General features: G+C 43.7%; 1 protein-coding gene across 2 annotated transcripts in view; it reads left to right on the top strand.

Moving 5' to 3' along the window:
• Window positions 1–20684, top strand: part of itpr2 (inositol 1,4,5-trisphosphate receptor, type 2) — a 132434-nt gene extending 111750 nt beyond the window's left edge. For both annotated transcript variants that reach the window (XM_029758792.1, XM_029758793.1), the window contains exons 52-57: window positions 426–515; window positions 1555–1685; window positions 1944–2109; window positions 2570–2730; window positions 16450–16611; window positions 17675–20684. In XM_029758792.1, coding sequence (XP_029614652.1) covers window positions 426–515; window positions 1555–1685; window positions 1944–2109; window positions 2570–2730; window positions 16450–16611; window positions 17675–17758 — 794 coding nt within the window. In that variant the 3' untranslated portion in view covers window positions 17759–20684. The remainder of the gene's footprint in view (window positions 1–425; window positions 516–1554; window positions 1686–1943; window positions 2110–2569; window positions 2731–16449; window positions 16612–17674) is intronic.
• Window positions 20685–24364: the final 3680 nt, after the last annotated feature.

Here is a 24364-nt window from a genome sequence, read left to right as displayed (position 1 = left end):
TATGGTCTCAAGGGTCCCTGGTCTCTCCAGCCCAGGTGTGGACCTCTTCACTCTGCCTGTCTCTCATTATCACAGTCAAGCACTGTTGAAAAGGATATGAAGGGCCTGTTGAAATGTCAGTATTTTCAAACACACATAGCCACCAGCCTGCATCTGCTGTTATGTGCTGGATACACAACTACTGCGAATGAGATTCATGTGGAGTCTATCATGACTGGTTATGAATGGATAACAGATCTATCCTCCATGACAAAAGGGGCATGTCTGCTCCTTGTTTTGCTGCGACCTTTTTAATAACGTTTATAGATTATGAAATATTGATGAGAACCTTCAAGCGTTTTTCTCTCTAACCTACTCAGAATAATTTCTGTATACTGTCCTATTATTTTGTTTTCAGTTGGACTTGCTTATTTTCCTGCTTTTAGGGAAACTGGAAACGCTAAAAGATGGCCGAGCTCCCTCCGACAAGTGTTTGAAAGACGGCTGCCCAGACTCCTTACCCACGTCTGTCACCAGTAAGTTATCACCAACTAAGTTTCTAAAATGACCCCCTGAAAAGGTATTCTCCCCTTGTCTCATTAGCACTTTCCTCTGTGTATAATTGACACTGCAGCAGGCTTTAGAACTCTCCATGTCAATTCCGTTTAGCCAACTAAAGAAGCTCTGTGTGTGATCTGGGCAGGTCTAGTGGTCTATAGCCGCTGCCTCTGGAGCATATGTACAATGTACTGTTGCGAACATGGTTTTGAATCCAGCCCTCTGCTCTTTCAGCACTTTCTATCCAACCTATCACCTCTGTCTCTCTTTTTTTGAGGCCATGTGATATGAACAGCCAACCACTTGTCCTTATCATGAATGTTTTATCTAACAGCATTTGGCACATGTGCACATGGATCCCCAAACTCAATGTCCTGTAACAGTGGTTCCTAATCAGACCATGGCTCGTTCAGTCAGTTCTCAGTTCTTCATGTTCAGTAGCCCTCTAAGTGTGTACCTGTTCAGGGAGCTGTGTAAATTGTGAAGTGTTGGCTCTCCTCTCTAGTCAGTTAGCCTCTGGAAGGTTCCACACTGAGGCAGTGGCTGAGGAAGAGTGTTGAGACAGGGTGTTAGAGGCAGGATGTTAAAGCAGCATCCTGGAGAGGGAGAAGCAGAGGGGATGACTCATCGTCCTCATCTTTGTTCTCCAGCCCAGTGTGTCCATGGATCACAAGCACTTCAGGGGCCTCTACACGTGTCCTAACCCGCACTTCTCTCCATGCTATTTCTATCCCTCCATCTCTGGCTACGTTTCACCCTCTCAATCTCCCCCTTGCTTTTTTCTTTACACCCTCGTAGAGGGGTCACATCATCCCATGTGTTCCTTTGTTTAAACTCTTTCATCCTGTGTTGAAGTCCTACATCTACTATTGTGAAGGCATTTGAACCTGTGTTTTAGAATTTTGTCAGAATGTTTTTGAATTATAAACATGCCACTCATTGTCAGGAAGATCTAGGACACTACTACCTTTGTTGTGTACATCTATCATTAGTTTTGTACACTATTTTTGTGTCCAGTGATGGTGGGGGAGGATGATGGGACGGAGCGTGTGTGTGACACTCTGCTGATGTGTATCGTGACGGTGCTGAACCAGGGCCTGAGGAACGGAGGGGGAGTAGGAGACGTGCTGAGGAAGCCTTCCAAAGATGTGAGTGACCTGATACAATCGATCAGTTGATCAATGAACCAGTCAGCCAGTAATTGATGGATGGGGGGGTGGATTGTCTTGTTTGTTTTATAGAAAACAAAAGGCCAAATCTTTTTCATGACGATGATAATGGTATTAATTGGGATGCTGATTATGACGATGCTGAGTATGATGACGTGTATAGTGATACAACTTTTCATGATGATGCTGATGAATATCACCTTTTCATTGTTTCTCACTGGTCCTCTCGTTTACCAGGATCCTCTGTTTGCAGCCCGTGTGGTGTATGACCTACTGTTCTTCTTTATTGTCATCATCATTGTCCTCAACCTCATCTTCGGCGTCATCATCGATACGTTCGCCGACCTGAGGAGCGAGAAGCAGAGGAAGGAGGAGATACTGAAGACCACCTGCTTCATCTGTGGTGGGTTCACAGCCCTACATAGCACCACATAGCGCTACATAACACTATGTAGCACTACGTAGAACTACATGGCACTATACAGCGCTAGAGCACCACATAACAGTACACAGCACTACATAACTGTACATAGCAGAGAAATACAAATAGTACAGGTTTGTTGCTTTATTTGTTACCCTTCTGCGTGAAACTGTGGGGGGTTTTGTATCATCATGATAAATTCAGTAAATAGCGTCATTCTACAGTAAATTTCTTGCTTCTTGCAACTTTGGTAGCAATACCCATTAGACTCTAACTTGCTATATTGTGCATGCTGCCTGTAGATATCAGACATTAATATGTGCTGTAGATATACAAGACAGGATAGAGGCTCTAAAATATGGTTAAGAACACCAAAGAAAGACGGAACGGTAAAGTGAATTGTTGTTATCAGAGTGTATAAGTCATGTTTTACCTCTCTCAGGGTTGGAGAGGGATAAGTTTGACAACAAGACGGTGTCATTTGAAGAGCACATCAGGTCGGAACACAACATGTGGCACTACCTGTACTTCCTGGTTCTGGTGAGGGTGAAGGACCCCACAGAGTACACTGGCCCCGAGAGCTACGTGGCCCAGATGATCAAGGTGGGTAGTTTATTAGCTACTTCCATGCTCTACACATGTCTTTACCTCAACACACAGGGTCTGTGTTGCATGACATAAGGGTGTGTGTGTTTTATCACCAAGGTACTGGTGATGCAATGATAAGTCAGGATTTTATATTTGAGTCCCTACGCTAAATGTGAAAACCGTGTTGGAACGTTAAATTCACACTCCTCGCACACACAAACACAACGTTTGTCCTGACAGTGTATGTGTATGCAGTATCCATAGCGTCTGACTGTGAACCCGCAGCCTCTGCAGCAGACTCAGCCAAAAAAAAGAGAGAAAAAAACACGCAAAACGTGACTGAGCCTCACCCCTCCCCCTGCCCAGCATCAGTCTCCCTCTCTTCCTCTCCTTTTAATTATCTTCTTAGACGTGGTTATATAGCTACAGTGCAGTACTTCTCTCAGGTTTCACAGAAACTAGTGACTGTTACTATTATACTCAGACCTTCTCCCCTCTAGGGTTGTAGTAGTGTGATACTCAGACCTTCTCCCCTCTAGGGTTGTAGTAGTGTGATACTCAGACCTTCTCCCCTCTAGGGTTGTAGTAGTGTGATACTCAGACCTTCTCCCCTCTGGGGTTGTAGTGGTGTGATACTCAGACCTTCTCCCCTCTGGGGTTGTAGTAGTGTGATACTCAGACCTTCTCCCCTCTAGGGTTGTAGTAGTGTGATACTCAGACCTTCTCCCCTCTAGGGTTGTAGTAGTGTGATACTCTGACCTTCTCCCCTCTAGGGTTGTAGTAGTGTGATACTCAGACCTTCTCCCCTCTGGGGTTGTAGTAGTGTGATACTCAGACCTTCTCCCCTCTGGGGTTGTAGTAGTGTGATACTCAGACCTTCTCCCCTCTGGGGTTGTAGTAGTGTGATACTCAGACCTTCTCCCCTCTAGGGTTGTAGTAGTGTGATACTCAGACCTTCTCCCCTCTAGGGTTGTAGTAGTGTGATACTCAGACCTTCTCCCTTCTCGGGTTATAGTAGTGTGATACTCAGACCTTCTCCCCTCTAGGGTTGTAGTAGTGTGATACTCAGACCTTCTCCCCTCTGGGGTTGTAGTAGTGTGATACTCAGACCTTCTCCCCTCTAGGGTTGTAGTAGTGTGATACTCAGACCTTCTCCCCTCTAGGGTTGTAGTAGTGTGATACTCAGACCTTCTCCCCTCTGGGGTTGTAGTAGTGTGATACTCAGACCTTCTCCCCTCTGGGGTTGTAGTAGTGTGATACTCAGACCTTCTCCCCTCTGGGGTTGTAGTAGTGTGATACTCAGACCTTCTCCCCTCTAGGGTTGTAGTAGTGTGATACTCTGACCTTCTCCCCTCTGGGGTTGTTGTAGTGTGATACTCAGACCTTCTCCCCTCTGGGGTTGTAGTAGTGTGATACTCAGACCTTCTCCCCTCTGGGGTTGTAGTAGTGTGATACTCAGACCTTCTCCCCTCTGGGGTTGTAGTAGTGTGATACTCAGACCTTCTCCCCTCTGGGGTTGTAGTAGTGTGATACTCAGACCTTCTCCCCTCTAGGGTTGTAGTAGTGTGATACTCAGACCTTCTCCCCTCTAGGGTTGTAGTAGTGTGATACTCAGACCTTCTCCCCTCTGGGGTTGTAGTAGTGTGATACTCAGACCTTCTCCCCTCTAGGGTTGTAGTAGTATGATACTCAGACCTTCTCCCCTCTAGGGTTGTAGTAGTGTGATACTCAGACCTTCTCCCCTCTGGGGTTGTAGTAGTGTGATACTCAGACCTTCTCCCCTCTAGGGTTGTAGTAGTGTGATACTCAGACCTTCTCCCCTCTAGGGTTGTAGTAGTGTGATACTCAGACCTTCTCCCCTCTGGGGTTGTAGTAGTGTGATACTCAGACCTTCTCCCCTCTGGGGTTGTAGTGGTGTGATACTCAGACCTTCTCCCCTCTGGGGTTGTAGTAGTGTGATACTCAGACCTTCTCCCCTCTGGGGTTGTAGTAGTGTGATACTCAGACCTTCTCCCCTCTAGGGTTGTAGTGGTGTGATACTCAGACCTTCTCCCCTCTGGGGTTGTAGTAGTGTGATACAGTCATATCAAGGGTGGAGGCATCAGCTCACTGTATGGTAATGAGTGCTGCAACCTGTCTGGAAAGCCATACAGAGGAGCTTTTATGTATTGGGTAGGTATTATGATGCATCGTTAGGCTTGTCATGAGCCTGAATAATGAGCCTGTCATGAGCCTGTCATGAGCCTGAATGACTACTACCAGCGATTTTGAATCTGTTCAAATGTTGAAACAAAGAGATACTTAACATATGATATGCCTTGTTATAAAACATAAAAGCTCATACTTGATTATAACATGTTATAAAGCATTATAGCTGGATGCTTAAAGTAAAGGGTTACCAAAAGGTGTTTTAGATGGTTGCCAAGAGGTTAATGGATTTAAACATCATTGTGGTGATTTACATTATGACATAATGGGAGATCAGGGATGATTGTATAACAATGCAGATTTGCATAACATAATTGACGACTGAATCTATTTTAGCATGTTTTAAACAAATTATGCATCCTCTTCTGATGGCCAGTCAGTCCAAGGTACTAGTGCATGGTGACGTCATGCTTAATCTGTTTATGTAGGGCCTATAAGCACTGTGATTGGCAGAATCCTGTTACGTGTGTGTGTGTGTGTGTGCGTGTGTGTGTGTGTGTGTGTGTGTGTATGTGTGTGTTTTGCATGCTTATAGTGCATTTGGAAAGTATTCAGACCCTTTGACTTTTTCCATGTTTTGTTACATTACAGCCTTGTTCTAAAATGTGTTAAATTTTTAAAAAAAATCCTCATCAATCTACACACAATACCCCATAATGACAAAGCGAAAATGGGTTCCTAAAATGGGTTCTTGGGAGGTGACCAAAAACCCGATGGTCACTCTGACAGAGCTCCAGAGTTCATCTGTGGAGATGGGAGAACCTTCCAGAAAAACAACCATCTCTGAAGCACTCCACCGATCAGTCCTTTATGGTTAGACGGAAGTTAGACGGCTAGACGGAAGCCACTCCTCAGTAAAAGGCGCATGACAGCCCGCTTGGAGTTTGCCATAAGGCACCTAAAGGACTCTCAGACCATGAGAAACATGATTCTCTGGTCTTATGAAACCAAGATTGAACTCTTTTGTCTGAATGCCAGGCGTCACATCTGGAGGAAACCTGGCAACATCCCTACGGTGAAGCATGGTGGTGGCATCCTCATGCTGTGGGGATGTTTTTCAGCGGCAGGGACTGGGAGAGTAGTCAGGGTTGAGAGAGAGATGAACGGAGCAAAGTACAGAGAGATCCTTGATGGAAAATCTGCTACAGAGTGCTTCGATTCACCTTCCAACAGGACAACGCCCCTAAGCACACAGCCATGACAATGCAGGATTGGCTTCGGCACAAATCTCTGAATGTCCTTGAGTGGCCCAGCCAGAGCCCAGACTTGAACCAGATCGAACATTTCTGGAGAGACCTGAAAATAGCTGTGCAGCAACACTCCCCATCCAAACTGACAGAGCTTGAGAGGATCTGCAGAGAAGATTGGGAGAAACTCCACAAATACAGGTGTGCCAAGCTTGTAGCATCCTACCGAAGAAGACTCGAGGCTGTAATCTCTGCCAAATGTGCTTCAACAAAGTACTGAGTAAAGGGTCTGAAAACTTATGTAAATGTGATATTTCAGTTTAATTTTTTAGCAAAAATTTCTAAAAACCTGTTTTTGCTTTCTCATTAGGGGTATTGTGTGTAGATTGATAAGGGGGATAAAACAGTTGAATGAATTTTAGAATAAGGCCGTAACGTAACAAAATGTGGAAAAAGTGAAGGGGTCTGAATACGTTCTGAAGTGTGTGTGTGTGTTTGTGTGAGATTTATCACAGTGAGCACAGAACCAGCAGGTGTACTGCAGCCACAGCTGTGTTACATAACCCATCTCAAGTGGCCTGCTAATGGATCAGCCTTGCATGGCACGTGCTCTCCCGTCCCTTTCTCTCACAAACACTCTGACACACACTCATTATCACGCCGCAAGTCATTTGTCTCCTTAGCAACGTGGCTGTCGGTTGCAACAGGATAGAGGAAGACGAGCGTAGAGGGGCCTCTGAACTCATGATCTATAGAAACCAAAGGTCAGCGTGTCCCTGTGGGGGGGCACATGCATCACACACGCATAGTCTCACTGACTCACTCACTCACACAGACACACGCGCGCACACCCACACTCCTCTGAGTCAGTCAGTTTTTACCTAGGTGAGTCAAGTGGAAGGCAGCACATTTAGTACAGTCTCCAGCAGAGATGGGTGAATTGGACAACCTTGGGGCTCTTTCTCAAGACAGTGATTAACACAATCATGTGCTGCTTGCTTTTCTTAGTTTGATAGCAGTGTAGTGGACTGTAGGCCACTAGGGTTGATTATGGAAGTGGATTGGTCAAAAAAAGAATGCTTCCTCAGGTGAGGTGTGAGCGTGTACCCTTATGGGTGGTGCTATGTCAGTGACTAGCCAAATAAACAAAGGAAAAGTCAAAACGGTATCCTTGGGATGTCCCAACTTTGATGTCACCCCATTGAAGTTGAAATGTAGAAGGTTAAGGTAAGGGTTAGGGTTAGGTAAGTCTTATGTTTAGGGTTTAGGGTAGGGACGTCCCAAAGATTCCAAATAGCACTAACCAATAAACAAAAGCCCTACAGAGGGCACCTGTACCTGACTATACCCGAAACATTCTCTGGAGTTTAATCATGGTTTATGAATTAGTCATCCCTCTGAGCAGGTTAAGAGTGTGTGAGTGGGTGTCCCTATAACTCCCCTTTATCGGTCTGTGCCTCTCTGATTCTCTCTCTCTCTCTTTCATATACACACACACTCTCTCTTTCTCTCTCTGTTGCAGTGTAGATTCCTCCACTAGAGAATCAGTGCTGCAGGCAGGAGAAACCATACACAACTCCTCTCAAACCATACACAACTCCTCTCAAGCCTAAAATGGTTGTTCCCCTAGTCACTATCATGCTGAGTTGTGTGCTTTGTCCATGTTCTGTTGTGTGCCTGGTGGAAAAGCTTCACCGCGATATGGCGAGGGCCAACCACTGGAGAGCCACTGTGAGTGGTGTAGTCTGTAGTGTGAGACTAAGTGAGGTGTCAGAATGGTTCAGTGAAGCAGTACTGAACCCCTGACTCACCCTCATATACTGTTATACTGTACACTGTTATTATTTTGGCAGGTGATTGTGCCCAAGTCAATTTTTACACTGAGGTTATTTTGGGATTGACTCGTTATGTCAGAGGTAGGCTGGGATTGTTTATATTAGCCCAAACACACAGCTCAAAGGTTAGTCTGTGGACTGTACGCTTTTAGTAAAAGCACTCTCAGCACCTTTTTAAACTCTGTTTTTCAGCCAAACTGGCAACAAGCGCTTACATAACATCAGCTGATTGCAATCTATCTGTCTCACTGAACGTTGTCTTACACACACAGATACAAATCCGCACATGCGCACATCGGCGCATAAGCAAGAATATAATCAACACACATCCGCGCAAAAGACACACACACACACACACACACACACACACACACACAAAGGCAAACCGACACACAGATATTGGCACAGACACACGTACACAACTTAAGCCTATTACATAATGCTGCTGTTATATAATGTTCCCCGTTCTCCTTTTCAAATCCTTGTTTATTGTTGATCTGTATCTGCAATTACAACAGTGCTATATTCCTACTCATTTTATTCACTGCTTCACTTGAAACACAATGGTTATGTGTTTGAGCTTGTGGAGGCTTATCTGGAGTCAGTTTCTTTGAGGAGACATACTGTACAGCTTACTGCAGTACCCAGCCATCTGATCTGGAGTCAATTTGTCTGAGAAGCTCTCTACAGCTTACTGCAGTGGCTGGCTCTGAGACAGCAGGCCTGTCTCCCAGCACACACTCCTCTTAAGTGAGGAACTTGGACCAGTTCCCACCAATGATTTATGTATTCACTAGATGATTGACAGGGGGAGCTGATTTGACACCACGGCGCCTCCATCTTGGCACTTCCCCACCATTATAATTTTTATTTAGGAAGCTATAGAAATGCGAAAGAATGCGTGTACCGATAGGATGCTTGAGGAATGAGTAGGTCAAGTTTTTACATACAAAACTGTGATTAAATGTAGAAGCCAGACAACAGTTTAAATTAAGCCTCTAAAATTGATAGATCAATATATCCCCAAGTAACTGGGAGAGAGTGAGCGGTCAGTTATGAACAACAGCGAACCAATCAGTTGGTAAAGCGGCGCAGCAACACGAATCCAACAAGCTTCCCTCAGAGGAAAAGACAAGGAGCAACTTGGAGATGCAAACGAGAGTAAAGAACAGCTAAACGATATCCAGGAAAACATACACTATATATACACAAAAGTATGTGGACACCCATTCAAATTAGTGAATTCAGCTATTTCGGCCACACCCGTTGCTGACCAGTGTATAAAATTGAGCATACAGCCAAACAATCTCCATAGACAAACATTGGCAGTAGACTGGCCTTAATGAAGAGTTCAGTGACTTTCAATATGGCATCGTCATAGGATGCCACCTTTCCAACAAGTCTCTTTGTCACATTTCTGCAGTGCTAGAGCTGCCCCGGTTAACAGCAAGTGCTGTTATTGTGAAGTGGAAACGTCTACAACGGCTCAACCACAAAGTGGTAGGCCACATAAGCTCATAGAACGGGACCACCGAGTGCTGAAGCGCGTAATGTGCAAAAATCGTCTGTCCTCGGTTGCAACACTCACTACCGAGTTCCAAACTGCCTCTGGAAGCAACGTCAGCACAAGAACTGTTGGTCGGGAGCTTCCATGACCAAGCAGCCGCACACAAGATCACCATGCGCAATGTCAAGCGTTGGCTAGAGTGGTGTAAAGTTCACAGGCATTGAACTCTGGAACATTGGAAATGCGTTCTCTGAAGAGATTAATCACGCTTCCCCATCTGGCAGTCCAATGGACGAATCTGTGTTTGGTGGATGCCAGGAGAACGCTACCTGCCCAAATGTATAGTGCCAACTAAAGGAATAATGGAATAATGGTCTGGGGCTGTTTTTCATGGTTCAGACTAGGCCCCTTAGTTCCAGTGAAGGGTAATCTTAACGCTACAGCATACAATGACATTCTACACGATTCTGTGCTTCTAACTTTGTGACAGCAGTTTGGGGAAGGCCCTTTCCTGTCTCAGCATGACAATGTTCCCGTGCAAAAAAGAGATCCATACAGAAATGGTTTGTCGAGATTGGTGTGGGAGAACTTGAATGGCCTGCTCAGAGCCCTGACTTCAACCCCATCGAACACCTTTGGGATTGAATTGGAACGCCGACTGCGAGCCAGGCCTAATTGCCCAACATCAGTCCCCGACCTCACTAATGCTTTTGTGACTTAATGGAAGCAAGTCTCTGCAGCAATGTTCCAACATTTAGTGGAAAGCCTTCCCAGAAGAGTAGAGGCTGTTATAGCAGTAAAGGGGGACCAACTCCCATGCCCATGATTTTGGAATGAGATGTTCGACAAGCAGGTGTCCACAAACCTCTGGTCGTGTAATGTAGCCAATATGCTCTCAATGCACACCAAAACAAAGTGCTACAATCTGTTGTTAAAAAAGTAGATTAGCTCAAAAAGAAAGTAGTGTCAGACATGCTCTTACAAGTCGTGCGCATGAACGAACAAGACAAGAAAATTAGCCTTCTGGAAACAAAGTTACAAAGTTTAGAAGATGAATTTGACCAGCAGCAAAACTGAATGAGACGAAACAACATGAGAAATATTGTCCTTACTGGAAGACGAGGAAAAAGGGGACCTTTCCAACTACGTGTTCAAGCTGATATCGGAGGAACTTGACATGGATATATCACTAAACGATGCCATAGGATCATCGTGAAACAGAAGAACACTAAATACCATCGCACTGTAATCTTCAGGCTGTGGAACTATTAGACTAAAGTCAACATTCTGAAGACGCAGAGATCAAATCCACAGCCAGTCCATTCAATTGGTCCAGGACCTGTCTGCTAGGCTGGGAAAAAAACGCAAGACGAATCAAATCTCACCTCCGCTTCCGGTAATAGAAACTGACCACAATACTTAAATGGCAGTCTATCTCCATTGTATGTACAAAGACATAATCCACAGGCTTTCGGTACATCAGGAGAGGAGTTAGAGTTTAAAAGCCCTAAAAGGAGTAGCACCTCAAAGTACAAAGAAGTAATTTGATTTATGTTTTTTGTGTATTCTCTGTTAAATGTCTGCTCAGCCCATATGCTCACACACACTATATATACAGTACCAGTCAAAAGTTTGGACACCTACTCATTCAAGGGGTTTTCTTTATTTTTACTATTTTCTACAATGTAGAATAATAGTGAAGACATCAAAATTATGAAATAACACGGATGGTATCAAGTAGTAACCAAAAAAGTGTTAAACGCATCAAAATGTGTATATATATTTTTTGGCCCAACACGCCTGTGTGTTGAGTCATTGTCCTGTTGGAAAAACAAATGATAGTCCCACTAAGCGCAAACCAGATGGGATGGCGTATCGCTGCAGAATGCTGTGGTAGCCATGCTGGTTAAGTATGCCTTGAATTCTAAATAAATCACAACAGTGTCACCAGCAAAGCACCCCCACACCATTGCGCCTGCTCATCCATGTTTCACGATGGGAACCACACATGCAGAGATCATCTGTTCACCTACTCTGCGTCTCACAAAGACACGGCGGTTGGAACCAAAAATCTCACATTTGGACAGATTTCCACTGGTTTAATGTCCATTGCTCGTGTTTCTTGGCCCAAGCAAGTCTCTTCTTATTATTGGTGTCCTTTAGTAGTGGTTTCTTTGCAGCAATTCGACCATGAAGGCCTGATTCACGCAGTCTCCTCTGAACAGTTGATGATGAGATGTCTGTTACTTGAACTCTGTGAAGCATTTATTTGGGATGCAATTTCTGAGGCTGGTAACTCTAATGAACTTATCCTCTGCAGCAGAGGTAACTCTGGGTTTTCCTTTCCTGTGGCGGTCCTCATGAGATCCAGTTTCATCATAGTACTTGATGGTTTTTGCAACTGCACTTGAAGAAACTTTCAAAGTTGTTGAAATTTTATGGATTGACTGACGTTCATGTCTTAAAGTAATGATGGACTGTCGTTTGTCTTTGCTTATTTGAGCTGTTCTTGCCATAATATGGACTTGGCCATATTTGGTAAAAAACCATCTTCTGTATACCCCCACTACCTTGTCACAACACAACTGATTGGCTCAAATGCATTAAGAAGGAAAGAAATTCCACAAATTAACTTTTAACAAGGCACACCTGTTAATTGAAACCCATTCCAGGTGACTACCTCATGAAGCTGGTTGAGAGAATGCCAATAGTGAGCAAATCTGTCAAGGCAAAGGGTGGCTACTTTGAAGAATCTGAAATATATAAGATATATTTTGATTTGTTTAAGACTTTGTTGGTTACTACATGATTCCATATGTGTTATAGTTGTGATGTCTTCACCATTATTCTACAACGTTGAAAATAGTAAAAATAAAGAAATGCCTTTGAATGAGTAGTTGTGTCCAAACTTTTGACTGGTACTTTATGTAACGAATACAATAACTATGTGTTTATACTATGACTATCCCATTTCATGAAATGCCCACCACCCTCATACAACTGTCTGCTAAAATGTTTTATCTGGTTCTTCAATGACAGAACAGACAATGTTCACTTTTTATTTTATACAAGTAAAGACCAACAAAATCCAACGTATTACATGGAATGTACACATTCTCTATGATGGGGGGGCATATGGTTCTTGAACACTTAGAGATTGTCAGCAGATGTGGTTTTCTTGCAAGAGTTTTTTTCTAAATATAAGGTGGGTCTGGGCAGGGGGGGATGTTGTGGATGTTTGTGTGTGTCAGTATGTTGTCGTATGTTTTGTATTGTAAAACAAATATTATACATATATTTTATAGTACATTTGTTTATGCCACGTTTATTATATTACAGACACCGTAATGTATGCTTTTAAATGATATGTGAGCTAAACATTAAACAAAAATGAAAAAATATATAAATAACATTTCCTTAATGTTACTGTTAGGCTAACATCACATTTCATCTTTTCACAAATAGTTTCATATGTAATCACATGTAGATGTAAACCTGATAATTGATTAGTGTACACAAACAGAGATACAGTAATGTGGGTTTCCTGTCCTTCATGAGATCACCAAATGAAACACACTCGTCATGACTGTCCCGTAAGTGTCCACGGGCCACTCCCACATTCTCAAAAATATAAATATTGTTTAATTATTCAAACTTTTGATGTCCAAGGGTTTCTCTGTGTTCCACAGTTTACATTCCAATCTCGGACCCACTGTAACCTGATCCTTCAGATTGTCACAGGAGAGAATGCCTTCATCAAACAACACTGTTTCATGACGCATCAGTGACATGGCAGGATATGTTTTGAAACAATTACTGCTTCACATACAAGCCAGTGAATTCTATGCGTTACAGCTGTATGAGTCAACAGATTTGGCGGGCCTGGCACAGCTCCAGGTATATGTCTGTTATGTTTATGGGGGGTCAATTAAGGAAGACATCCTCTTCTGGAAACCAGGACAACAGGAAAGGATATTTTTAAAGTACTGGACGGCTTTGTGACATCAAATGGACTTTGGTGGTCAAGATGTGTTGGTGTCTGTACTGATGGCGCAAAAGCCATAACAGGGAGACACAGTGGAGTGGTAACACGCGTGCAGGCAGTTGCTCCTAATGCCACTCAGGTACACTGCAGCATCCACCGAGAGGCTCTTGCTGCCAAGGGAATGCCTGACAGCTTGTAAGATGTTTTGGACACTACAGTGAAAATGGTTAACTTTGTTAAAGCAAGGCCCCTGATCTCTCATGTATTTTCTGCACTACGTAATGATATGGGCAGCGACCATGTAATGCTTTTACAACATACAAAAGTGCGCTGGTTATCAAGGGGCAAAGTATTGACACATTTTTTTAAAATTGAGAGACGAGCTTAAAGTTTTTAGTGACCATAAGTTTCACTTCTCTGACTGCTTGTATGATGACAAGTTCCTCACACGACTGGCCTATCTGGGTGATGCTTTTTCTTGTCTGAATGATCTGAATCTAGGATTAAAGGGACTCTCCGCAACTCTATTCAATGTGCGGGACAAAATTGAGGCTATGATTAAGAAGTTGGAGCTCTTCTCTGTCTGCATTAACAAGGACAACACACAGATCTTTCCATTATTGTATGATTTTTATGTGTGCCAATGAACTGAAGCTTACGGACAATGTCAAATGTGATATAGTGAAGCACCTGAGTGAGCTGGGTGTGCAATTACGCACGTACTTTCCCGAAACGGATGGCACAAACAACTGGATTCGTTATCCCTTTTCATGCCCTGCCTCCAGTCCACTTACCGATATCTGAACAAGAGAGCCTCATCGAAATTGCAACAAGCGGTTCTGTGAAAATTGAATTTAATCAGAAGCCACTGACAGATTTCTGGATTGGGCTGCTCTCAGAGTATCCTGCCCTGGCAAATTGCGCTGTTAAGACACTGATGCCCTTTGCAACCACGTACCTATGTGAGAGTGGATTCTCGGCACCTCACTGGCATGAAAACGAAATACAGGCACAGACTGTGTGGAAAATGACTTAAGATGGAGAGAGTCTCAAATACAACTCAACATTGCATCCTTTCAAGCACACCCTTCTCATTAATCTGTGGTGAGAAATTCACAATTTTCAATGAACAAATAAGGTTTTATATGTAAAATGGTTAAATAAAAAGCAAAATTATTTATTATTATATTATTATTATTTGTGCCCTGGTCCTATAAGAGCCCTTTGTCACTTCCCATGAGCCGGGTTAAGACAAAAACTCACACTCATTCTTATGTTTAATAAATGTATCGTATAGTGTTGTGTGTGTGGCAGGCTTACAATGATGGCAAAAAACAACATTTGAGAGTGTGCTGACCCTGGTGCTAGAGGGGGTACGCAGCTGGAGGTTGAATGTTTGAAGGGGTTTCTGGAAAGTGCCAATATGGTCAACCGGTGGCTTCAAGCCCTCATTGGCCAATACATAGCATCAGCAATCCAGAGTTTATATACAACACTGGTTCCCACGGATGTACTGCTCCCCATCCCGACTTCCTCTCATTCACATTCTGTTCCTGGCTCCCTCACTCTGTTTGTCAATCAGCCTGCCTCGGTCTTTGTACAGTGCCTTTGGAAAGTATTTAGACCCCTAGACTTTTTCTAAATTTTGTTACGTTACAGCCTTATTCTAAACTAGATTAAATTCATTTTTCATCCATCTACACACTATACCCAATAATGACAAAGTGAAAACGGGTTTTTGGAAATTTTTGCTAATTTATAAAAAATAAAAAGCAGAAATGCCTCAGTTACATAAGTATTCAGACCCTTTGCTATGAGACTCAAAATTGAGATCAGGTGCATCCTGTTTCCATTGATCGTCCTTGATGTTTCTACAACTTGATTGGAGTCCACCTGTGGTAAATTCAATTGATTGAACATGATTTAGAAAGGCACACACCTGTCTATATAAGGTCCCACAGTTGACAGTGCATGTCAGAGCAAAAACCAAGCCATGAGGTCGAAGGAATTATCTGTAGAGTTCCGAGACAGGATTGTGTCGAGCAACAGAACTGGTGAAGGGTACCAAAACATTTCTGCCGCATTGAAGGTCCCCAAGAATACAGTGGCCTCCATTCTTAAATGGAAGAAGTTTGGAACCACCAAGACCATCAAGGTAACCTCCCGGCCAAACTGAGCAATTGGGGGAGAATGGCCATGGTCAGGGAGGTGACCAAGAACCCGGTGGCCACTCTGGCAGAGCTCCAGAGTTCCTCTACCTTCCAAAACTGGGAAACTAGTCAGGATCAATGGAAAGATGAATGGTGAAGTACAGAGAGATCCTTGATGAAAATCTGCTCCAGAGTGCTCAGGTTCACCTTCCAACAGGACAACAACCCTAAGCACACAGCCAATACAACGCAGGAGTTGCTTTGGGACAAGTCTCTGAATGTCCTTGAGTGGCTCAGCCAGAACCCAGACTTGAAGCCAATCGAACATCTCTGAAGAGACCTGAAAATAGCTGTGCAGCGACGCTCCCCATCCAACCTGACAGAGCTTGAGAGGGTCTGCAGAGAAGAATGGGAGAAACTCCCCAAATACAGGTGTGCCAAGCTTGTAACGTCATACCCAAGAAGACTCAAGGCTGTAATCTCTGCCAAATGTGCTTCAAAAAAGTATTGAGTAAACTGTCTGAATACTTATATAAATGTGATTTCAGTTTTATGTAAAATTTTCAAAAAACTGTTTTTGCTTTGTCATTATGGTGTATTGTGTGTAGATTGATGAGGGGTAAAAAAAACAACCTAATGTTACAATAAGGCTCAAACGTAACAAAATGTGGAAAAAGTGAAGGTGTCTGAATACTTTCCGAATGCACTGTATAGCCTTCACACTTTTCCTCTCCTCTCTTTGGTTTTCCCCTTTTTTACCATTTCTTACCCTCTCTCTCTCCCTCTGGTTTTAACTTTGAATCTGCTATGTAAATACATTAATCTCCCCTCTCTTTCTCCCTTCCCCTCTCTCTATCTCCAGGAGAAGAACCTGGACTGGTTCCCCCGAATGCGGGCCATGTCCCTGGTGAGCAGCGAGGGGGACGGCGAGCAGAACGAGATGCGCTCCCTGCAGGAGAAACTGGACAGCACCGTCACACTGGTGTCCCTGCTGTCCTCCCAGCTGTCTGAGCTAAAGGATCAGGTACGTTACTGTCGTTGAACAAGACATTAATTTAGACCCTGAACACGGCCGCACAACTCCAGTGTCATGTTCATTGTGACATGCAATGTTTGATGAGCACTTCCTATTGGATAAGTCCAAATAGGCTTTCCCCGTTTCAGTCCATGTTTGAGTGCTTGGTGCCTTATGAACACCGGTCAGTATTCGAGGGCCACCATCCTGTTTATTTTGTGGGTGTCCCTAGCACTTAACTGATCAATGGATTTCATTGATTGTTCAGAGTTTTTTCCACACGCTACGGACTTTCTTCATTTGTATCCCTTTAAAAGTTCAGAAGCATCCACTGTGGCCCTTGAGGACCAGATCTATGCACTCAGCCTTCCATTATCTTTAACTCCGTGTAATATCCAAAGTTACATTTGATTCCAGTACATATCTTTTTAACCAGGGATTGAAATCAGCAATCCTGTGTTTCAATGCTCAACCATACAGCCATCTCGCTCTCCTCTCTGACCAAGAGGCTCTCAACTCCTTCATGACATCCCAAGGCACAGATCACCACGGGTCTACTGACTCACATCTACTCATTCACATGCACTTGTCATTTTCTCTGAGGTTATCATGCCTTTATGTACGAGGCAATTTCCCTCCCTGACCTTGGGCTAACTAGTTGTGTGCAGCAAGTAGTGTGACAGATCTCATCACTCACCATCACCCGATCATCACCTGATCATCACGACCACATCACCTGCCTCTCCTACATGTGATCTCAAGGCAGTCACAGGCCTCTCCGTGGCAGAACAATCAAAGTGCTGGTGTTCATGTTGTCACAGACATTACTGTGTTTACCTAGGAGAGTTGTTAAGGACTCAAGTCAGACAATAGTTTCTGAAATATTACATAGAGCAGGGTGAGTATGGAAGACAGGAAATCAAGGCTAATTGGCCCTTCACACTCGTACCTGTATACAGAATGAAAACTACAGATTTGGGCACTGATAAGATTTAATTGAAAACTGCCCAAACTGGCAACGCTGTGTGTAGTTTATATTGAATAAGTTATTATTTCCTTCTCTTCTCCCCAGATGACAGAGCAGAGGAAGAATAAACAGATGATGGGCTTCCTGGGGCCTGCTGGGGTCAACAACCACCACATCCCAGCACACTGAGGGGCCTGGGTCCCCCTGCTAACAGAGAAAACTGCTGGTACACACACACACACACACACACACGCACCCACACAATAGTATCAGATTTCTGGGGCCAGCAGACACTGGCCCACACACATCATTTACTCAAACAGTGCTATGTATTCAAAGCAAACAGTGCCTTGTTCTTAGACAGTGTACTGACTCCTCACCCAGCATCACCCTCTCACATAGAACAGTACAGTGATGTCTGCCTTTAGGACAGCACAAGCTGCCCAGTCATTCTGATCATCCCATGTCAGTCCTGCTGCTCTATGAGTGAGCCTCTGAATGAGATGCCAGGCATGCCACACATTGGCCAGTGTCACTATGGCAGACTCCTGCAGACTGGAGGTCATGGGAGAGGGTTAAAGGTTAAGTACAGTGGCCCTGTGGGCAGCCACGCTCTTCCTTCGGTATTCTCAGTGTACTGTGTCTGTCTGAGACTAAGATGACGACAGAGACTGGGCTATACGCAGGTCAGGTATTAGTACATTGGGTTGGTTGGTGTTGTTCAGTTCTCTTTGGACTTGAAAGGCTGCTCCTTGTATTACTGATAGGCCCTCTTTGGAAAGGGTGTACGTGTAACTTTAAGGTGAAGTATTTGATCATTAGCCTGGTCTCAGATCTGTTTGTGTGGTCTTGCCAACTCCTATGACAATGATAATAGGAGTTGGCAATACCGCACAAACGGATGTGGGACCAGGTTATTCTCTTTGGATATGTTTTAATATGACCTGTTAACTTGTGAACGGAACTGGACTATTACATTTTTTATACTTTGGAATTAGAAATGGAACATTGATCAACTTACCGCCTGGCTGCCTTGGGGGGTAACATTGATCAACTTACCGCCTGGCTGCCTTGGGGGGTAACATTGATCAACTTACCGCCTGGCTGCCTTGGGGGGTAACATTGATCAACTTACCGCCTGGCTGCCTTGGGGGGTAACATTGCTTTGTCATCTCAATCATTATGACTGTGATAGTCAATGTTCTCAATATCCTGCACTTTTAAAAAATGTTAACGTACAACTGGAGAAACGGATTTGCATATGACGTTACTTTGCCTTTTGTTTTACACTTTACTTGAACTCGCTGCCATAATGCTTCATACCAGTTTCATTAACATGTCGTAAAGCTTCATAGCATGTGTCCGGTCTCCAGGATATACTATGCCAATGTTATGACACATATATATTTACATGTATTGTGGTATTTAGCCTTATGCTATGAAGCTTCACGGCATGTTTACGACGAGTTCAAGTAAAGTGTTGTCGCCTTTTCTCTCAGAGAAGTGTCCTCCGTGATAATGCAATCCCTGAACAGCATTATGACTTTCTATTCATATTGTACATAGTCTATAAATAACAGAATGAAAAGAAAATGTATATGAAGATAATCTGATTATCTGTACGGAATTTACTTGAAATGCCTTGAGTCTTAAATCCTATATTGGTACAGAATGTAGTCAGGAGGACTGATTTGAAAATCATGTGCTTGTGTCCAATACAGTAGATAGTCTTAGTAACTCACTCATGTTGATAGAGATGTTTGATCATACTGTAATCGTGGGGTGCGTCCCAAATGGCTCCCTGTTTCCTATGTAGTGCCTTACTTTTGACCAGGGTCCAGAGGGCTCAAGTAGGTGCTTCTGGGCCCTGGTCAAAAGTAGGGCAATAGATAGAGAATAGATTGCTATTTGGGACATAGGCATCAACTCATCTCATACTGTAATGATCATTCTCTATGGCTTGTTAGGGGTTCAAGCAGTGAAGCTGTGAGAAGCCCTATTGTATTTGTTGGCGTTTATTATTATACATCTTCTTCCGCCAAGGAAAATGAATTTGCACATTCCTGTAAGTCCTAAGAGGGTGCAATTTGGCATGATGGTAAAGGCCTATGGGCCCCACACCCTCTCAAGCAATGCCATGTCAATTGGCCTCATGGTGGCTTTATAACAAGCGATTGAAGATGCAAACTTTGAAAGGTCATGTCCCTTACCCCGGTTCAGCTAGAGTCATGAAATTCGGTACATAGGTCCCTCTCCTCACAAGGAACAAATTTGCTTCGATGACGCATACGTTTTTCCATGATGGATTTTCCACAATTTCCAATTTTTTTGTTAAACATTTAAAACGCTACTCATCTGGCATCGAATGACCGATCTGCATGAAACTTCATTCATGGTATCTATGTACCAAGTTCTCTCAAAGCAATATTTTCCAGGATAGCATCTCAAACAACATGGCCGCTACTGACCAATAAACATTTAAGTGGGCGTGACCTGGCACATAAATGCATATAAATCAGACACAGATATTTGTATTTTAACAACTTCATACACATGTTCCAAACACTGTCAAAACTCAACATATGCAAGCACATTTAGATCAACCACAAAGTGGCACTGTCATGGGCACATGATTATATCTCTTGATCTGTTTGACTCAGATTGATGAAATTTGGCACACACACGCTCAGGGATCTGGGTGTAGCTAACTTGTAGAGTATGGTTAGGTTTCCTGTAATAACAGGAAAAAACAATCATGCAAGCTCATTGGCTTATAGTGGCCATGTTGTTTGAGCTAGAGTCTTGGAGAATATTGTGTTTAAAGACGTTCATAGATGCTATATACCAAATTTGTTGCCAATTGGTCAAGCGATTTTCTGTTGTCGTTTTTAACACTTGTAACTCAGCCATGTAACTCAGTCACATGGAATTCAATTGAATATGTGTGTATAAAACTTGTATGTCTGTAAAAGTTTTTATCTTCCACAATCACATGACAGTATGAGAGTATGTATGCACTTCAGAGGGGAATGCCCTTTGACACTTTTCTGTAAACAGATAGTGTGTTTTATGTTGTTCAGATGCTATATTGTAATAAATCTATGATAAGATGAGACTGGATGTTTCTGCCTTGAGTTGATCGCTGTCTCTGTGTATTTAGTCAGCCGTCTTGGGGTTGAATAATTGTTGTTTTGGGGTTGAAATTCATGTTTGTCCTACAGTTGTGGGCCACCTACACACCCACACACACACTCATTTACTCACACGGATCATGACCCCAGAATGGGACCTTTAGCCCCCCTAACAGCACCACTGGCTCAGTGGCATTACAGTGTCACGTTCCACTTCATGGTCAGATCCTGCGGTCATCTGCAATTGATCAACGCTCACAGTAAACATCATGCTTTAATCACACAGCAACTATTCTGCTTCTTCCATCTAATTAACTGGATAAGAACAGCTAGTTAACACACATTAGATGCCTGATGTTGACTTTGGGTCAGCAGGAATACAGTCGAGTTATAACAAAATAAAGATGACCAAAAAAAACTGTAAAATAACTAATATACATACTGAGCTATATTGTATGCTAAAAAACCGGACAGGGCTCACGTTCAGAAATGGCCCGGTTATGTTTTGTTAGTGTTGACTCTGGCGAGGCTGCGTTGGCACATGCCGCCTCTGTGAGACAGCTGTTAAAATTAGCTGCACGTGGTGTCATAATAACCCACAGCTGTCACTGAGCAAGGCAGGAAGAGGAAAGTCCAGCATATCTGAAATGCTCCGACTCTGAGGTGAGGGAAGGGAGGGAAGGGAAGGCTAGAGGCAGTGATGGGCCTTGTCACCCCTGAATCTGTCTACAACATCCACTGCTTTGTTTTTTATTTTATTTCAATGATGTGAGCAACTGGGGACAATTTCAGCCATATATTCTCAAAAATCTTTGTCATACAATTAAAATGGTAGGACAGATACCACCATAGTTAATGTACTGCTTTGTACCTGCTTCTGTTGGGCATGTCCTGCCAGTGGACTACTGTATTGTACAGTAGCTAGAACTGTAGTGGTGTAAGGTGCTGCTCCGGACCAGAAAGAAGTCTTTCCACTGTCTAGTGCTGCTCATAGTCTGAGAACATACTGATGTAATGTTATGAGTAACCACTTCCAGGTCAATGTCTCTTACTGTACACTTGTGATTCTGAGGAACTGGCTGGAATGACTCTTAGAATTCTTAGTCTCTGATATGACTATGACTGGGTTCACTAGTAGTGGATTGGGCCAGGTACACTGTATTTCCATTGTCCATTCTACAGTGAACATTCTACATGTTTTGTGCATGAGAACAACACGATGTGTGCACGTGAGCTTAGACACAATTGGACACCGGCCATCTTTGAGTCTCTCGACACTGGCAGTCCCCGCCCAAAGTCACGTGTTGTTCTGTCAGGGTGAACTCGAACCCAGCCAGTATTAGTAAGACAATAAACAGGACATTATGCCATAAACCCCTCTGGGACTCAGCCACGCTAATGTTTGGATGGTGGGTTTATTGAATGGTTGTTGGAAGCATATGTGTTAGATGTTGCAGTGTGACAAACGAAGGTATTTTTGTGTTGCAGTGTGACAAAAGAAAAATAAGTACACTGCTCAAAAAAAATAAAGGGAACACTTAAACAACACATCCTAGATCTGAATGAAAGAAATAATCTTATTAAATACTTTTTTCTTTACATAGTTGAATGTGCTGACAACAAAATCACACAAAAATAATCAATGGAAATCCAATTTATCAACCCATGGAGGTCTGGATTTGGAGTCACACTCAAAATTAAAGTGGAAAACCACACTACAGGCTGATCCAACTTTGATGTAATGTCCTTAAAAGAAGTCAAAATGAGGCTCAGTAGTGTGTGTGGCCTCCATGTGCCTGTATGACCTCCCTACAACGCCTGGGCATGCTCCTGATGAGGTGGCGGATGGTCTCCTGAGGGATCTCCTCCCAGACCTGGACTAAAGCATCCGCTAACTCCTGGACAGTCTGTGGTGCAACGTGGCGTTGGTGGATGGAGCGAGACATGATGTCCCAGATGTGCTCAATTGGATTCAGGTCTGGGGAACGGGCGGGCCAGTCCATAGCATCAATGCCTTCCTCTTGCAGGAACTGCTGACACACTCCAGCCACATGAGGTCTAGCATTGTCTTGCATTAGGAGAAACCCAGGGCCAACCGCACCAGCATATGGTCTCACAAGGGGTCTGAGGATCTCATCTCGGTACCTAATGGCAGTCAGGCTACCTCTGGCGAGCACATGGAGAGCTGTGCGGCCCCCCAAAGAAATGCCACCCCACACCATGACTGACCCACCGCCAAACCGGTCATGCTGGAGGATGTTGCAGGCAGCAGAATGTTCTCCACGGCGTCTCCAGACTCTGTCACGTCTGTCACGTGCTCAGTGTGAACCTGCTTTCATCTGTGAAGAGCACAGGGCGCCAGTGGCGGATTTGCCAATCTTGGTGGTCTCTGGCAAATGCCAAACGTCCTGCACGGTGTTGGGCTGTAAGCACAACCCCCACCTGTGGACGTTGGGCCCTCATACCACCCTCATGGAGTCTGTTTCTGACCGTTTGAGCAGACACATGCACATTTGTGGCTTGCTGGAGGTCATTTTGCAGGGCTCTGGCAGTGCTTCTCCTGCTCCTCCTTGCACAAAGGCGGAGGTAGCGGTCCTGCTGCTGGGTTGTTGCCCTCCTACGGCCTCCTCCACGTCTCCTGATGTACTGGCCTGTCTCCTGGTAGCGCCTCCATGCTCTGGACACTACGCTGACAGACACAGCAAACCGTCTTGCCACAGCTTGCATTGATGTGCCATCCTGGATGAGCTGCACTACCTGAGCCACTTGTGTGGGTTGTAGTCTACTTCTCATGCTACCACTAGAGTGAAAGCACCGCCAGCATTCAAAAGTGACCAAAACATCAGCCAGGAAGCATAGGAACTGAGAAGTGGTCTGTGGTCTCCACCTGCAGAACCACTCCTTTATTGGGGGTGTCTTGCTTATTGCCTATAATTTCCACCTGTTGTCTATTCCATTTGCACAACAGCATGTGAAATTTATTGTCAATCAGTGTTGCTTCCTAAGTGGACAGTTTGATTTCACAGAAGTGTGATTGACTTGGAGTTACATTGTGTTGTTTAAGTGTTCCCTTTATTTTTTTGAGCAGTATATTTTCAAATAATGTTGACATGTTTTTTTGATAGTTTCGGTTATGCCAGGTGCATGTGGCCATTACTGAAGTGAAGCGTCTCAATAACAGAAGTGTATCACACATTGGTGATTTAGCTTGTTTTCATTTCATTTTAGTTACTTGAAAGTGTTCTGCTCCCACTGTAAGGTTGATCCAATTAAGTAATTGATCACCTCATTGATCTCCTACAATCATCTCCCTCTCAAAGGCTCTGAAGAAATTCACAGGACACCAGATCAGATATCTGTTTTTACCCTTCACAGATCTATGACCATTTCAAGCAGGTGTTTGTGTTTTCAAAGGAAGAAAACACATTTTGTGGGAGGGAAAGAACTCTTTACTGACAGTTGTATAAATACACTTCCCTCGTGATGGGCTGCATGTTACTTCCTGTGTCATGCTGTGGGGATGATGAGGCGGTATGGTCACATTGTAGTTCATATACCCTCAGGCCAATCAAAAACACCACAAACATCAGGGCTGTTTTCATTAGGGAACACCCTAGTAGTCCCTCCCTGTTTTAAGTATTTTTTTCATCCATTTGGTGTCTAA

The sequence above is a fragment of the Salmo trutta genome, chromosome 7 (assembly GCF_901001165.1).
Source record: "Salmo trutta chromosome 7, fSalTru1.1, whole genome shotgun sequence".
NCBI classification, from domain to species: domain Eukaryota; kingdom Metazoa; phylum Chordata; class Actinopteri; order Salmoniformes; family Salmonidae; genus Salmo; species Salmo trutta.
Note: the sequence above shows the minus strand (reverse complement) of the source record. Positions and strands in the feature narration are given on the sequence as shown.